This window comes from Lissotriton helveticus, chromosome 1_1 (assembly GCF_964261635.1).
Source record: "Lissotriton helveticus chromosome 1_1, aLisHel1.1, whole genome shotgun sequence".
Lineage (NCBI taxonomy): Eukaryota > Metazoa > Chordata > Amphibia > Caudata > Salamandridae > Lissotriton > Lissotriton helveticus.
Window position 1 is genome coordinate 747,200,186 of NC_136057.1, and position 17,450 is coordinate 747,217,635.

The 17,450-nt window shown below is 43.4% G+C and overlaps 1 protein-coding gene across 1 annotated transcript in view; it reads left to right on the plus strand.

The window, feature by feature from the left end:
• The window catches only part of ADAMTS20 (ADAM metallopeptidase with thrombospondin type 1 motif 20), a 1,463,844-nt gene that overhangs the window by 856,468 nt on the left and 589,926 nt on the right, over positions 1–17,450 (plus strand). Inside the window, exons 22-24 of the mRNA XM_078648053.1 lie at positions 2,159–2,323; positions 7,562–7,681; positions 15,816–15,923. Of these exons, the coding sequence (XP_078504179.1) occupies positions 2,159–2,323; positions 7,562–7,681; positions 15,816–15,923 (393 nt within the window). The remainder of the gene's footprint in view (positions 1–2,158; positions 2,324–7,561; positions 7,682–15,815; positions 15,924–17,450) is intronic.

Consider the following 17,450-nt stretch of genomic DNA (forward strand, 5'->3'; position numbering starts at 1 on the left):
AGGTATTGCATAGTGGGAAGGATGGTGTGTTCCTATATAATCTGGCATCTCAGGACAAACAGACTTGAAACTGGACACAGAACAGATTGAATTGAATTATTTAAGTGCTGCTAGGAACACAAGTAGGCCTTATGAATAAAATTGATGCTTGACTCATTAGAACCAATCACTCCAAATACCGGACAGAACAAGTTCTACAGAGTTGTTGTTGCCAATCCTAGAGACTGGTGCCACACCACTGGAGTGTCATGTCAAAGACCTGCAAGAACAGTGCAGTTTTTGAAATACTGAGTTGAAGACACTGAAGAGTGGCAGCATATCTACTTAGCTGAAGGCCATGGGCAGTAGGGGCTGGCCACTGATGGAACATTGGGCTCAGACCCCATAACACCAAGCTGGAGACTTTTAAGAGCTATTTGCCTGTAGCGTATTGACCATAAGCCCTAGCCTAAGGCTAGGCTCTGTGGCCAACCACCACTATTCACAGACAAAGGGCATGTATAGTGCAAACTGGTCACTTACAGAGGGCTGGGCAAAGAACCTGGTCCTTTGGCTATTCCCTGCTGCACATAGATGAAGGCAGAGTATTGGTACCTTTGAATGTTGTAATCAATGATGTCATTAATGATGTCATTTGAGAGACCATCAGTGATGTCATCAATGATGCCATTTAACATGTCATCAGTGATGTCACAAGTAAGGTCATAAACAGTGCCTAAGCGGGCACGAGTTATGGTTAGTTTCTTCGACTCACTCTCTTTTTAGCAGGATCTTTCCTTTTCCTTGGCCTGTTCTTCCCCTGCCGCTACACCCCCTAAGAGGTCCTTTATTGCTGTTTGGTGCTCCGTCCATCCCCTCCTTAGTGTCGTCGTTCGTAGCTTTCTGTGCATTGCTTGGCAGTGCCCACTACCATCATCATATGGTGTTCTGCATTCTTTGAAGTGAGGGCTATTTCTAGCGACCGAGTAGGACTCTGACGTTTGTTATTGTTAGTGGCTAGCTCGAGAAAGGACTTTCTGACATCCTTATTTGTCATTGGTGCACTTGTACTAGATCATCTTGTTTAGTTCAGATGTTGTGACATGACACCGTATTCCGACAAGGGCTTTGGATCCAGCCAGTGCTTCCTACTGGAGCCCACTGCCCATGACTGAAGGCCGTTTACAGCTGATTTGGGAGCGAAAGAAGCTGGTAAAATCAGCCCGAACACCCAGGGTTGCTGAACTTGCCCAAAGGTAATGAACAGTTGCAAACAAGGGGATGGGATAGATGGTTAACTTTGCTAATATGTTATTAATATTTGTTTACAAATCCTAAAAAAACTGTTAAAAGTTACTGTTCAAGTCATGCTGTAATTACAAAGTAAAACTTTAATTAAAAACAGTGATAGTGAGCTACTCAAACTATAACCTGGTCAGTTGCCTGTCCTGAGATGCACCGTTTCTCATGACTCACACATGACATTGTCGATTGTGTCGCAAAGGGTATCATTGATGACTGGACCTGGGTGAAACTTCTGTAATTTCCTTTGCTGAAATTATGTTAAATACCCCAACACTTACACAAAATTACGCGATATTGCATAAAAAATGTAGGTCTGGCATTTTGAGCTATTTTTTAATGCGTAATGTATCCTCATGTATGCTTTGGAAGAAAACGCATTTCATGGCAAAAACATAATGCAAAATAATGTTTGAAAAACTACAGCAGCACACATTTGGTTAGTTTGCTTTCTTCCGATGCTCTTGCGATATGATTTTTATACAAACATGATCTGTATTAGGTGACTTGGCATACTTTTGGACATTTTTGTGTAATAATAATAGTAAATATTTACTATTAATACAATTACAAATGATTACATTGGTGTAAACAAAATTTCATCCGAGTCTATTGATCATATCACTGTGTGCTCAAGAATAATGTGGGATTTGGATTATTTGTATGAGAAAGGAGCACAAAAATGGTTGAAGAATTGTAAAGACCACATTCTATAACGCTGAGGAATTGAACATGACCAATGCTACATACAGTTGATGCTGGAGTGAAGGATTGGAACACTCAAATTTGCGAGTCCCTAGTGTGCACTTCACAATACTTTGGTGTATTTCGTATTCAATTTATATTGTTTACCTTTGTTTTGTCTCTCCTGTTGTAGTGCCTTGTTACCTGTGGTAAGGGCAACAGACATCGTCAAGTCTCTTGCCAATTGAATGATGAACCAATGAGAGACGACTATTGTGATCCCAACAACAAACCAGAGCCAGTGAAATCATGTGAACTTCAAGAGTGTGCATCCTGGCAAGTTGGACCTTGGGGATCTGTAAGTACAACAGCAGCAATGTGTCTGGGTTTAGAAGACTATCACAAACTGGATTAATGTAATTATTTGAGAATCAGAACAGAACAAAGTACTTTGCGGGTGGTGCTTGAATTACATACTATGTAAACAGTTTTGCTGCATATGAATCTCTGCTTATAGTAGAATTTGGCTACTAGGTGCGTGTTTGCAGGTTTTACTGGGGATTCCATGAGGAAAGTATTAGGAGTCTAGATTAGGATTCATACATCTGCCATTTACAGTTTCTGACTCGTGGTCAAGGAGATTATATTTAACTGGAATAAATACGTACATATGATTTACGGAAATATATTATGATAGTTTTATGTTTTAATGATTTTTATTGAACTTTATCATTTAAAGGCATACAAACAATGTTTGCAGTAACAACAGATCAATGTGGTGGGTAACAATCCCCCAACCCTCCATTCCATACCAACACCCATTGCATGGACATTGGAATGTTACAACCTACACAACATCATCTGTCAGGAGGGCCACGCCATAGCATGGTAATTGTGTCTAATAGGCCCAAGGCACAAAGTCTCTGAGGGCACGTCCTGCTCCAGAAATTTATGTTCAGACATAGGAGAACTGTGTGCCAGAGTTTGTGAAAAAGGGACAATTTAATTAAGGCAGTGCTCGTATGTAGGAGTGGTGGGCTTCCCCAGAGAGAAATAATTGTCTGCTTTGTGGCCAAGGAAGAGGTGAGAAATGCGCTTCCTTGCAGTGGAGTGGAGGGGGGTAAAATCCCTCAGTGGTTCTTCCTAGTAGAGTGTATTCAGGAAGTTTGCTGAACTTTCTGTCCTGGATCTGGGAGGTTACTAGAAATATAACATCCCAAAAAACCATTACCAGCGGCAGCACAGAAAGAAAAAAGGGGGCAACTAGGAATAAATTACTGCACCACCCAGCATAGTCACATAAAAAAAATTCAAGTGTATTGCCCACCTTAAATGACCAGCTATCACACGGCCATAGACCAGAAATAATTTAAAGGCAAGGGCAGGACCATAGGATGTGTAAGAGGGTGCTGGTGTCGCCACACACCCACCCATATGTCGCTGGGTGGGCTCTATTGATGGTGGGCAGGCAGTGGAATGCAAGATGCCAGTGATATAATATTTCATAAATATTTTCCCTTTCTTGCATGTGTCTGGCGAAGTAATATCTCCTGTTGTTGTTTGGTGTCTAGAGTAAGATGAAGATCCCTTTCCTGGTGTAATTGGTATAGTGTTTTGGGTGGCAATGTTGAGATGGCTATAGATATTGGAGATCAGGTGCTTAGGAAGGTAAAACATTGGAGATAGCGTTCAAAGGGGGTAAGCAGCCTTGGTAACCCTATTTTAACCTGGGGTGGGAGATCCAGTGTTCGAGCTGAACATAACACAGTCGATCTGTTTTCGGGATCCTTTAGTCAAGTTTGACTTCCTCAGAAGTTCTAGTCTGGTCTCCCATGAAATAGTCTCGGAGGCAGAACAGCCTTTTTCTCGCCACATATGGAAGGCCCATGTCTCCAGTCCCAGGATAAAGTGTAGGTTGTCTAGGACAGGAGTGAGAGTGGAAATGAAGGAGGTAAGGCTAAGCCCTCTAATTTTTTCATCAAAACCAAAGACATAAAGCACCACAAATAGCATACTCCATTCCCCTTTTTCCTGGTCACATCGATGAGGTGAAGCACAAGTTTGGTCTTTTTGCTAGTATTGCGGCCAGAGACAAACAACCCAGATCTGTATGGCTCAAATCAGGCAGCAGAGCATTGAGATGATTAGCTAGAACTTTTACAAAGAGTTTTAGGTCTATGTTCAGGAAGGCTATCGGGCAGTAGGAGCTGCAGAGTGTTGGGTCTTTTAGCAATTTGCCTAGGAGCACTATGCAAGCCTCTGTCATGTAGACAGATGTCCCTTTGTCTGCAGTGAAAGAGTTCAAGAGGGTTGTGAGGATCAGGAGGAGATGGAGAGCAAAATGCTTATAGAAAAGTGGTGTGAAGCCATCTGGTCTGAGGGCTTAAGAGACCTTGATTTGGCCTATAACTGTGAGAATGTCAGCCTCCACTATGGGAGCTCCTGGGTTGCGGATACAGAAAGCTTGGAGAGGGTGACCACGGTCAGAAATATCTAAATGTGGAAGGTGTTGAGCTATGTGGCAATGTAGAGTAATAGGTAGACGGATCAGAAAGCTGAGAGCTTTCCCTCCATCGTGGTTTGGGTCACAATGCCCACCCTGACTTCACCTATGTGTCTTGAAGGCCTGCTGTTTATGAACCACTAAGGTGCGTGGTTTATTGACCCCTTCGTGGAATAGTGCTCGTGCCAGAATGTACTGGGCCTTATCAAGCTCTAGCATTCAGAATTGGCACCACGCTGCCAGAACTTTGAGACAGAGCTTATTGGAGTGGTAGTGTTTCTGATGTTTACTGTGGTCAGTTAGGATCTAGTAAGGCTGTGTGCTCACTTAAATCTGGCTGCCTCCTGGATGAAATGGCCCCCAATGACCGCTTTAGTGCATCCCAGACAACCCATTTATTGATATCCCTTGTGTTGGTTTTTTTGCAAGTATCTTGTGAGCGCCTTTTGGATTCTCGCTGAGGCACCAGCATCCATGTAACGGCTTCCTGTCCACTCCCCAGCGGAGGGTCAATGTGTCAGGCCATGGTTGGAAAGGATTAGTGCAGCACTTTAAACAGTAAAACAATGAAAAACACCACACAAAAAGGATCATGCACAAAGGTAGAAAAATAGAGCTTAATGTAATAAATAAAACATGATCAAAATGACAAAAATCCCATTAGTGGAACTAGAGATAATAAATGTTGATGTTTTAGGTCCAAATAGCGCCAAAAATCGCAAAGTGTCCACTGTGGATATCTGGACACGCCAGACTATGACAAAGTCACAAGTTAAGGCACATGAAGCTTAGGACGGCTACAGGGTCCAAGTTAGGCTCTTAGTGCAAAGAACCTTAAAATCTGGATTGCGATTCGATGCGTGGATCAGTGTTGAAGATGCGTTGTGCAGCTGAGGGGATGTGTCAGTTCCATGGTGCGCCGAAGCTGCGGAATGAAGTCCTGTTGCATCGGCATCCAGGATCCCATAGACGGAGATTGCAATGCAAACCCGCCATCAAGGATACAGTGTGCAGTCGGGACGATGCGTTGGTTCGGAATAGCTGTGATATTGAGTTCGTCCTTGAGGCTGCCATCGATTAGAGATGCAAGGGCCTGCACTAAGGATAAATCACGCAGTGGCGGTTCCGAAGGTGATGCGGACTGTGACAGCAATGCAAGTCTTAGTGACGGGTCCCATCCACAAAGCAGCGCAGATGCTCAGTTCTGCTCTGGGTGGCACCACACAGCAGAGGAGATACATCGGCTGCGCTGGATTCACAGAGGCTGGCAAAGACCCTTAAGCCCACTACCAAGGGTCCAGGACTGGGGTTGCACCACTTGGCTTTGGTGGACTCACAGATGGCAGGTCCATGTGTAGAAGCAAGTTTGTTGGAAGCCTGTTATGTCTCTGAGGCTTCAGATCAGGATGCCAACCAACTTGCCCTTGGTGTCCCTTTGGGTTGTGAGTTCAAGAGATTCAAGTCCAGTCCTTCTCACCCAGTCAATATGGAAGTAGGTCAGCACAGCAGCAGGTACTACAGAGCATCAGTCTAGTATAGTCTCACTCCTTGTAACAGCACAACAGTCCTTCTTCCTGGCGGAGTATTGGGTTTGTGTCACTTTGCTCCAACTGCAGAAGGAGGTGCTGGGAGGGTTGGAGGTGGTGCAAGGTGATCCTGTGATGGTGAAGTTGATGATGGAGTGGTCGGTCTATGTGAATTCTGTGGCACACTTAACCCTGCCAACCTCTTGGAACGAATAAACAACACCGGCCTCGCCCAGTTGGTTACAGGCCTCACATACAGAGGAGACACACTGGACCCTATGTCCAGTGTGTCTCCTCTGTATGTGAGGCCTGTAACCAACTGGACCACACTGGACATAGGGTCCAGTGTGTCTCCTCTGTATGTGAGGCCTGTAACCAACTGGGCGAGGCCGGTGTTGTTTATTCGTTCCAAGAGGTTGGCAGGGTTAGTGTCTGTGGGTTCGTCCAGGTAGAAGTTGAGGTCTCTAAGGAAGATGTAGTGCTTGGATTCAAAAGCAAGTTTGGCGATGAAGTCTGTGATGGCATCGCAGAGGCCAGTGCATGATCCTGGGGGTCTGTAGGTGAGGGTGCCTTTGATGGTTGTTGTGTCATTGGTATGGAGTTGGAAATTAAGGTGTTCTATGATCGGCGTGGTGTCGTCTTTGGTGGTGGTGCAGCAGATTGATTCTTTGTGGTTGATGGCGATGCCCCCTCTGTGTTTGTTGGTGCTGTTCTAGTGTGTCATCTTGTAGTCATTGGGCGTTGCTGTGGCTATGTTGGGGGCAGGGGAGGGGGTTGAGCCAGGTCTCTGTGATGAAGGTTACGTGCGGGGTGAGGGTGGAGATGTTGTCCCACACTTCAGTGGCTTGTTTGAAGAGCAATCAGGTATTGATCAGGAGGCATCGGAGTGGTTTCGGGGTGGTCTTGATCAGTGTGAGTGGTGCTGGTTTCTATGAGGGTGGGGTGCCCGACATTGCAGGTAAAGAGCCAGCGGTGGCAGGTGAAGGCTCATGCTGTGGGACCAGGAGATGCGAGGCAGCAGTTGTTTGCGACGTCTGGTTTCCAGGCTTCAGAGATTTGCCATGGAGTACCTGTGGGTGCCAGGAGGGCCAGGGTTCCTGGCACTGGGTGCAGACAGGCTTGCCTTTGGCATGCCAGTTTTGCAACTTTGCTGTGGTCTCCATTAAGTAGGTAAAGGGAGGGGTGCTGGGAAGGCGGGATGCAGGTGGCAGGTGGCAGGAAAGGGGGATGGTGTAGCGGACAAAAATGACAATAAACAATACTAAATAAAGAAACCGAATGTGGCTGACAGGATGGCTGCCAAGGACAGGTCATAATTATATGTTCTATTGTTCCCTGATATTGGAAAAGTAGGTGAAAAGGAAACACCTGATAGAAATTTTGATAATATAGTGGCTCTTATTAAGTGAGCACTGTTTGGCTAAACTGTGTTCGGCTTCATTAAACTGTATATAGCAAAGTCTCTTGCTAACATTTAAAGTATTTATTTAACTTTTTAAAGGTGTGTTAAATATATCCAAAAGCCCACCCCTAAAGAGTGAACAGGTCTGTTTATTTACTTTGTCAGTGTTCTGTAACCTGTGGACGTGGATATGAAATGCGTGCTGTAAAATGTATCACAGGGACATACGGTTCTCATGTGGATGACAGAGAGTGTAATGCTGCTTCCCGTCCAAGAGATAACCAGGTAAGTGAAAATGCTGCTCACTATAAGAATTTCCTTGTAAACAATGTAATACCAACAGACACATTTTTGCATTAGCAGGAAAAAATATAATATGTGTTTTAATTATAAAAAAACAATTCACCTCATTCATTAAGATTACAGATATAGGACATCAGAAGCCAACTAAATGAAGGCTGGGTCATGTAAGTGTTTTTAGCCAAAGCTTGACTGAAGAGGCTATGTTTTAAATGTTTCCAGAAGTTAATGTGGTTGACTGTTGCTCTGATGAACATGAAGGTAAAGTCATGGAAGCAATCTAAAAAAAAAGTGCGTTATCTTGCTTGTGTATTTGTTCATTGGAAGGAGAAGTCATACTTTGCAACTAATCAAAGCAGTTGCTTTATAAAATTGATGTTTGATTTCCATACACCTGACTGCATTGTTCCTTAGAAGTCTGCTTAAACGTTTTCACACACCTCCAGTCTAAAAAGATCACCAATAAGGAGGCAACAGGAAGCTCTCCACCACCATCAATATCTCTAAGGGAGGCCATTAAAATCCTCCCCATCCCACACTTAATGCATCAGATGTCTCAGCAGTCAATCATAAAACCTTTCAAAAATTGACAGCTGCCATAGTGTCTCATCAAATACCTCCATTTGTGAGTTCACCCTCAAAAGAAATCTTCTAAATAAATTCCATGACATCAACTCACTTCACAATCTGAATTTTCATTCATCCTGCACAACATTCAGGATAGGGCGCTCCCCGCACTTTGCTATCTCCCTTATAAGCATAATGCAAATTAACAGCCAATTTTGTTTTGTACTACATATACTATATGTTCACGCCAGCACCATTCGTGGTTCAAAGGAAAGCTGCAATTCTGTGAAGTGGTAATGAAAAACATTATATATAAATCCATTTACAATGTTCTGGCTGACTCTAAAACAAATGACATGACAATTCATTCCACCACAAATCATGAGAAATCATTGACCATCTGGCTCTACTAAAAAATAAGTTGTCCTTACCCAGATACACTATACTGGTGTACACCAAAAATGCCATTGACTACAGGTAAAAGGATCCAGATACGTATGAAATATCCGCTTGCGCTTCAAACCAAAACTTTCAATATCCTTATTGCTCAAACATTGCCTTATGAAGCATAGATTCTAGACATGAAAACAACATATTTTTCAAAATCTAAATTAATTTCTCCTTTTAGCAAAGGAGGTTCCACCCATTTAGTTCCTGGGGATTTTCTACTTTTCTATGAATGATTCTCACCCCCTGAGTCTCACTCACAGTAAATCTGCATGTGTTAATTAACTCCTCACACTGCACCTGGCTTGGGAATGCTCAAGCCCACAGAAACGAAGGAGGATGGCTAGGCCTCAGTAGCCAAACATACCAATTGTCTTTCCCTTCTAAGTTTTAGTGGAAAGGAATTAAGCAGCTGAGTCAGTTGGGGGCGAAGATTGTTATGACCTTCACCTTCTAGTGTTCTCATTCCTCCTGTACCTTGTGTGTGTGTGGGGGGGCTTGCAGGATCAAGCACACGTCTCAGTGCCTCCCTGGCTGTTCATGGGACTCAATGGCGCATAGGCTTGACAACGTTCTTGGCATGGTAATTATCCCCCGCGACCCTAGGCCACCGAGTCATGAAACACCAAAGTACAAACAGTATTATCCCCCAGGGCCTTCAGGTCAGTCATCCTGACTATGGTGATATCTGGACTGACCCATAGGCATATAACTATGGGGATATTTTGGCTGACTCATAGGCACATGACTGGGAATATTTGAGCTGGCTCATCAGGATTTGGGAACCATGAGGCAGAGCTTGGTTTAATACCTGGTTAAAGAGGACAGATCCTCTTCAGTGATCCTATCCACCTGAATTTCTCTTGTGCAAATCTCCATCACTGCGGGCATCTTTTCCCCTGCAAATCCAGCAACGCAGCGAACTCCATCCCTGCAACGCCATGCTGCTCTCCTGCGAATCTCCAATGCTGTGGATATCTTCTCCCCTACAAATCCAGTGACACAGCAAACACCATGCCTGCAACGCTGCATCTAAAAGGAGAAAACATGGTTAATGTACCTTTGTTAAGGTTAAAGTACCAAATGAAAAATGTATCAACCAGAGACTTGTTTTTATGATGCTGAAAATCAGAAAACAGGACAACTCTTGAACATTGAGACATAGTGGTTATTATTTAATGTGCATTCCGAGGCCTTGGTATTAGCATCCAATGACATTCTTATGTGCCATCTTTTATTGTGCTGTAGTCTGTGAATCCAAAAGCACACCCTTTCACATCTTGTACCTAGTGTTGAACGAGCAAGGTGTACCTAGTGTGTGGTGTGAAAACACGATATAGCTTCTGCCAGCAGTGCCACAACTCCAATGGTAACAGTTAATTATTGGAAGTCTATGCAGCAATAGATTCATTATTTTGTAAGTAACTGTAGTAAGCATGTCAAAGGTGGAGAGACTATTTCACGACCACTCATTTGTTATGTTATGTTAATTAAATTTATATAAGCCCACGATTACCCTCAGGTGTCCTGGTGCTGAGTTCTGCTTAAGCGATAGTCGAAGGGGGATCAATAAGTAAAGAGCCAGGTTTCAGACCCTTTCTAAAGGAGAGAAGGTCCCCAGCATTTCTCAGAAAAAACGGAAGCTCGTTCCAAGCCTTGGACGTGCATTTGTTGAATAAGCTCTGTTCTTTTATTTGCAGTACAGCTTACTGAGCACTACATTATACACATACCACTTCAAGGCTCTTCAGGATTAAAGTGAGACCTACGTACGACTCTAAGAAGACAGTGGCTGCGCTTGAAGGGACGCAAATCTCTCTATTTCGTATTTTGTCCCAACACCCCTTTCCTTCTAGCGTGGCATTTGATTCACTGTTCTAATTCCCTGATCAGACCCCACCCTAGGAGTGATTGGAGGTCCAGCGTCATTCTGCGGACAAGAGCCAGGTGTTCGGCATTACAGAGCTCAGGGTCCCAGAGAAGGTCTTTCCATAGACCACTTTTAGTCACCATCTTAAAAAGTCCCAAAATGCTGCACAGGAGGATTCGGACAGGGATGGAGTGATTATGTGGCCCCATAGGATTGGCTAAGAGTGCCTGGTTTCTGGAACTTTCCACCCCCACTTACAAAATGCTTGCACAAGGGAGAGACACTTTTACTGGATCAGGGAGCATTGATGGTGAATAAATGCCCAGCTAGAAAGAGAAGCTATCTGTTCCTATTGGAAGATGGGCTGAAGGACTTTAATTTTAACTGGCAAAACACAATCTAGAATGGGTCTTTCCAGTGCCAGTAATGCGGGCTACCGTATGCACCCTGAGTAACATTGGGGAAATGTACTTGCAGGGAGGCCCTGGATGACTCCTCTAGGAATTATGTGGAATGGCACTTGACTCTTCTAACACAGAGGAGCCATTGAGGTAGCCAGGAGGTTGTGGGTCCTGGGGAGTGCGGCACTGAGTGTGATTAACTTGCTGGCTCTGGAGGGGCTGTGGAAGACAGCCCCCCAAGCAGAAGACACCCTCAGAAGTCCAAGCAATGGACAAGTTCAATAACAGGAGTTATAAGAATCGAACTCCTTGCTACCAGCACACTACCTTTCCTGTGAATATCGTCCCTAAATGGCCAGAGAAAACAAAGCATAAAGTCTGGTCCACCCAGGGACCGAGCAGAGAATGTAGCAAGACCCTAGAAGTTGGTGCTAGCTGTATTATAACTTTTTTGAAGGGAGGGGGCACGCATAGGGCCACCTCCATAGAACCATTTTGGTCCTTGGTAACCCCATCCACCATGGCCCACTGCAATCAGCATTGGCCCAGAAGATAGGATTCCCCATACCAAATACTAGCCAGGCTGGGCGGTCCTGTGTTCATGCTGGGGGGTGGGCGTGCAACTGGACAGCCTATTTCTGCCCATGCTGGACTCCAGCAGGTGGAATGCAGAAGAAGGTGCCAGCTCCCACTTGGCACTTAGGAAGGTTCTTCTGGCACAGAGAGGTAGCCAGGTCTGTGAGGGCATTAAGGCTCCAGTGGTTCCAAAGTGTTTTGTGGGGATGTAGGAAGTGCAGCAGTTTCCTAGAAGATGCCCCACAATGTTCCTATAAAGTTGCCCTAAGTCGCCCAGTATATGGAATCCTTATCCTTTGAGAGATTGTCCATGTATTTAGGCATTCCTTGAGTTGGAACCTTTGCTTGTAGGCTCTGGAGTGCAAGAATTCTTGGTGATTGGTATGAAAGCTGCAGTAGGTGCATAATAAAAGTAGAAAAAAAAAACCATGCACACATGATTTCCAATACAATGCTTTAGTGACACTTGTAATGATGACAAATGAAATGTGTTATATTACTGTGAATAGTATTGAATGTTGGTACTGTCCCCATTAAGTTCAATGGTGTTGCAGTGCTGAAATATAACATGTTTTCTGCTTTAACTAATGTAGTGACAAAGCTAGTAGGCCTAACCTATTACTATTGTTATCCCTTTTTGTGATATCTTATCTTGTATAGATGGAGGGGATTGTGATTTCGGTTTAGGGCTTTCTGGGCATATGAACTGTCCTGAGGTTGCCACTAAACATGATTGGACATATTTGCAATTAAATGCATGGTATTATGTAGTGAGTTTTTAATAAAAGTGTTTTACTCTTTTTAAGAAAAATCAGAGACTCAAAAATGACTTATTGAGAATTGGCTCTCCTGTTTTCTCAGGAACATCATCATAAACAAATACAACCTCTAAAAATAGAATTACAATGTCTTCATTCTAGCACATCCCGACCCTAAGCAAGAATGATTTCACTCAATAAAACATCTTTTAAATATCCTCAAAATTTGCTAAAGGCCTGATTATGAGTCTGGCAGTGCATGACCGCCAGACTAATGGTGGCACAGCGATGGTGGTTTAGCCACCGGTGGTCCGACCGCCCCATTTAAAGTGGGGTAGTCAGACCTCCCTTGCACCACCACAACTGCCAGGGATAATGGATCGCTGGTGGTGGCATTGCAGTCTTGAAACCGGAATATCTGTTGACCAGCATATTACAAGTTTCTCTCCGCCACGGTTTTAATGGTGGCCCCTCCTCCATGAAAATAGTAGTGGAAAAGAAACAATGTGCCTCCTGTTGCCTCTGGGCCGTGGGATGCAGGCAGGGGGGCACATGTTGTGCCCCTCCGTGTGCATGCACCCCAGTTCATGCCGGCATAGACTGCACCAGTTCATGGCATGCAGGTTCTGCCTTTGACTTTAACCGCCTGCCAGTAACTAAAAAAATAATAATCTGGTGGGCGGTGTGTGCACAGGTTTGGCGGTGTGGGAGCGGAGTGCCGAGTGGCTCTCCTGCTCCCACACTGCCAAACTCGTAATCAGGCGATAGTCTCTGGGATTCATTTAGACTCTCACCTTTTTTCCCCTCTACAGCATGCCAACGTTTTCTGAATGAGTTCAAGTTTGAGATGATAGTCATAGATATTACAATATTTCCTTGGCTATATGGTTTGGCCATTTGACACAAAATTTATTTTGTTGCAATGGAGCCTGGGGGCCATGGTAAAATGTTGTGTTTCCAAATGTTACCTAATGCTAATTCATTTATTAAAATGGAACCCTCAATAATATTCTAAATGAGGATTTCTTTAAGCAATTATACATTTGTGACTCCTTGTTGCATAATATTAATAAAATGTGATAATTTATGATATTACATTTTCCTGATTCAGAGTCCCTAGTACTTTGCACTTGTTTCAGTGCTCAATTTCCCTCCGTACTCATGTCTTCCAGATATTTCTGGAAAGTTAGTCATCATGGAGAAGGATTGAGTTCACAAGAGAGCTTTCTATAGCTTGCTTTGATTTTTTCAGATGACTCACAGCCTTGAAAGACTATACCTTACATTAGTGTACAATATTAGACTTGTGCATTATCCATAAAATGTGTAGGTGCAGTGGAATGGTGGCTAACTGGTTCCTGAAAGTCATGGCCAATATGTATAGACTTCATGTGCTTTCTTTGTGTGATAAACTAAACGGTTTCATGGGTTGTATGTTACATTTCTTGCTAGATTCTAAATCTTCCTACATCCAAGTGTGATATGTTAGTCATGCTTGTATGTCAAATCAAAGGTATAGTCCAAATTTTCATTTCTTTACCATTGCTGCTATATTATCAGTCACCAGCAATTGGAAATCTCAACCCCTCATCTGCGTTAAATGAATTATGAGAATTATACTTTAACCTTACTTCCTTGAATCTGATGTCTATTACCAGTGTCTGAAGTATAAGGCATTTCGTATAATGTGGACAAGATTCAATCCAAATGTATTAGGTAGGGGTGTGAGTAATTTGTATAATATTATATTTTGAATGAATTTTGTGAAATTGCTTAAAATGTTGAGAAATTAAGTGTAAAGCTATGTCAGCACCTTGTGCCCTAAACTGGCATAAGGCCCAATTACTAAAAATAGCATGAACTCCCCCTTAATTTAACACACACAAGCAGACATTTTGGCCTTGGGTGACTGTGAGAAAGTGGATTATTAGTTGGACTGGACGTTTTTGCACCACTAGTAATAAAGCCACTATTCCTGGTAGGTCCAGTAAAGATTTCAGTCATTTCAACCTGAGCTCAACCCCTGGTAGCTATGCCACAGAGCAAACAAGCTTAACAAGAAAATGTGTAAGGCATTTAGAAGTAACAAAACAGTTAAAAAGTTGAAAATGCAACACAATAAAAATCTCACTCCAAATATGTAGAGAATATTTTAATGAGCTGAACGAAATGACACCAAAGGGCAAAAATCCAATAAGGAGAATTGGAAATATGAATTTAACATTTGTAATGAAAAATATGACCAAAAATTACAAAACGACAACCAAGGGCAACTTGTTCTGCTTGACAGGGCAAAGTCAAACGTTAAGGTTGACGCAGTTGATCTCCAGTCTTATATAGAAAATGAGTTTGTCCCAGTTAAATAGTTACATTCTTTTCTTAGAAGCAGTTCTAGACATTGGCTGGACATTGATGGGTTTTGTCAGCGTCAAAGTCAGCAGGTTGAATTCGATGGCGATGGGTTGCAGGAGGACTTGGTCCAGATGCAGTTGTTGTTGTTGAAGAAGATGGGAAGACTCCGAGCATAAGTTCATGATTCACGCCCTGGAGATCATCAGCTTTGATAGCATACTTGTTGGTGATGGTCGAAGGACCTGTGGGATGGAGTCAAAGCAGCCAAGGGTTCCAAGATTTCAGGAACAGCACTTGGGGGTCAGGACTCCCTTTCAAAAGGTGCACACAGCGATAACCAGGAAGATGCGCCGCATAATAGTGAATGTGCTGCCCCCAGGGCAGCCATGAACTCATGCGGCTCTGAAGGCAGCACATTCAGGTGAAAAACGGAGCGTCTGCTTTGAAACCGCTCTGTTTTACAATGTAGGTGGCAACACACCCGCACTTTTAAAGGGGATTAGATGTCCCCTTGCAGGCAGGTGCAGTAAGCAACTTTGCAAAGTTTGGAAAATTACTTTATAGCTACCAGGGAAACAGATGGGGCAGTCAGGCGGTCGCTCCTGCTCCACTATGCACGCGAGGAAGTCTACCTGTTATTCAAACACCTCCCAAACACAGGTAGCCTAGCTGACTATGCCTCGTTACCCGTGGTGGTCATCCCAGGTACAGACTGAGAGAAAACCCCAGACCAAGCTCCCGCCTAAAGAACTGTGCATGCCAAGTAGGGAGACGTTGGGCTCCCAGCAAAAGAAAAAGAGACTGAGTTGGGATGGGATGTCATAAGTGACTGGTCTAGCAGATTGTCCCGGCAGAGGCCGGTTGTGTCGCACCCAGACCGATGGGTGGAGCGTGCATGAATAAAAGGAAGGGTCGCCCCCGCTCGGGGGCAGTCGGCACCCAGATCTAATAACTGTGTGGTGTCAGTTTATTTGCATGCACGCATCCAAGCCGGCGTGCCCAGTGCCTGGGAAAAGAAGGTCTACAATATACATTTTGTGTCACACTTGGTTGAAAGCATTCGTTTAGCTTCGGATTACCACTCTTCCTGTGTTTTTCTATACCCATTTTTCAAGTTCTCTTTATCTGCGTTATGTATATATTTACAGGACTGTGAAATTGCACCTTGCAAGGAAGTTATGAACGCGCTTACAACAGCCACTCCTTCAAATCGAGGGAAAAAGTTTACTGAATGGCGGTTTGGATCATGGACAACTGTAAGTAATTCGTTAAACTAGTTAATACACCTTGAACTATCAATAATTAATCAAATTTGTATTCGAGCGAATCGTTCTACACACAACATTAAATGTTCGCTTAACATTTCTCGCAATAAACTGTTTCAGCTTTTTTGTTTTAAATGTAGTTTTTGAATTCCTAATACAGTGAACGTAAACTACCACATGACAAATTTGTAAGCAAAGAAATTTACAAAGTTCACTGACATTTAAAAATCGAAGATTATTATATTAGAGTGTACCAACCTATGAAGATGTGATGATTTATTTTCTTTTAACTGTAGACATTTTTCTCTATAATCTTTCTTGTAAATAATTGAGGGCCATTTTACAGCACTTTCCTCTCCCATGGATCATTTAAAAATCTGCTTGTCACGTGACCTGTGTCTCACATGGGAACGCTAAGATTTCAATTTACTTTGACGATAAACTCCAGCCACTGTTATAAAGCGAGTGTATGTGCATACACCAGATAATTATGTGTCCCAAAGCACATACTTTATGTTACAACATACAAATTCTTCGGTCCAATCTCTGCATATTTAAAGCAGAGCAAAGTAAAACATCAACAATGGACATTACTCATCTGCAAGCCAGACTCGATTTGTTGAACATCTTTTAACCTTCACTTGGTGCAAAACAGAACCAGACGTTTAAAATGATGTTTCACCCAACAACATGGAACTATGGGGCATATTTACTAGGAAGTGGCGGAGCATGGCGTTAGCCACCTTGGCTTAACACCTTGCTCCGCCACTTCCATAACGCAGGGTTGCACGTATTTACAAGGACTGTATTCCCCCTACACTGGCACTAATTTTAGCTGCCTAGCGCCAACACAGACACCCTTGCACCATAGTGCAAGGGTGCCTGCATTTTAAGGGAAGATTGGTTATGTGCATGAAGGTGTCCCTTCCTGCACATAAACAATCTGGAATGGCATTTTGAAACGTCTATGTAGAAGTTGCAAAACGTAAATAATTTGATTGAATGTTTATGTGCATGAAGGGCCCCCTTCTTGCACATAAAAAATCAATGGCCTTTTGCTGTTTCTATGTGCAGCACACAGAAACAGCCTAAACAAGGAGAAATGAAAAATTTCGCTTCTTTATGCCTGTTTAAGACCAGGTTTTCCCAGGTCATAATTTTGACACTGCCCCATATTTCACGTGACCCTTGTAAATATGGGGCAGCGTCAAAATCAATGAATGTTGCGTTGGAACGCCCACTGCAACATCCATTGCCCACACCTTTTACGCTCAGTTTAGCGTGAAAAGGGACCATATTTACAAGGCAGCATTAAGCCAAGTTAAGTGGCTTAATGCTGACTTGTACTTAAGGCGCAGCCCTATCGCCACAACAATGTCTTGTGATTGACAGGTGCTGAGAGGGCTGTGGAATTCCAGGAGCCAGGGTGAATCTGCCAAGGGATGAATAGGGAGATCTGCATGCAGATGGGAGGGTAGAGTTACACCTGAACCTGAATAGGACTGTGCCTCCCCACCA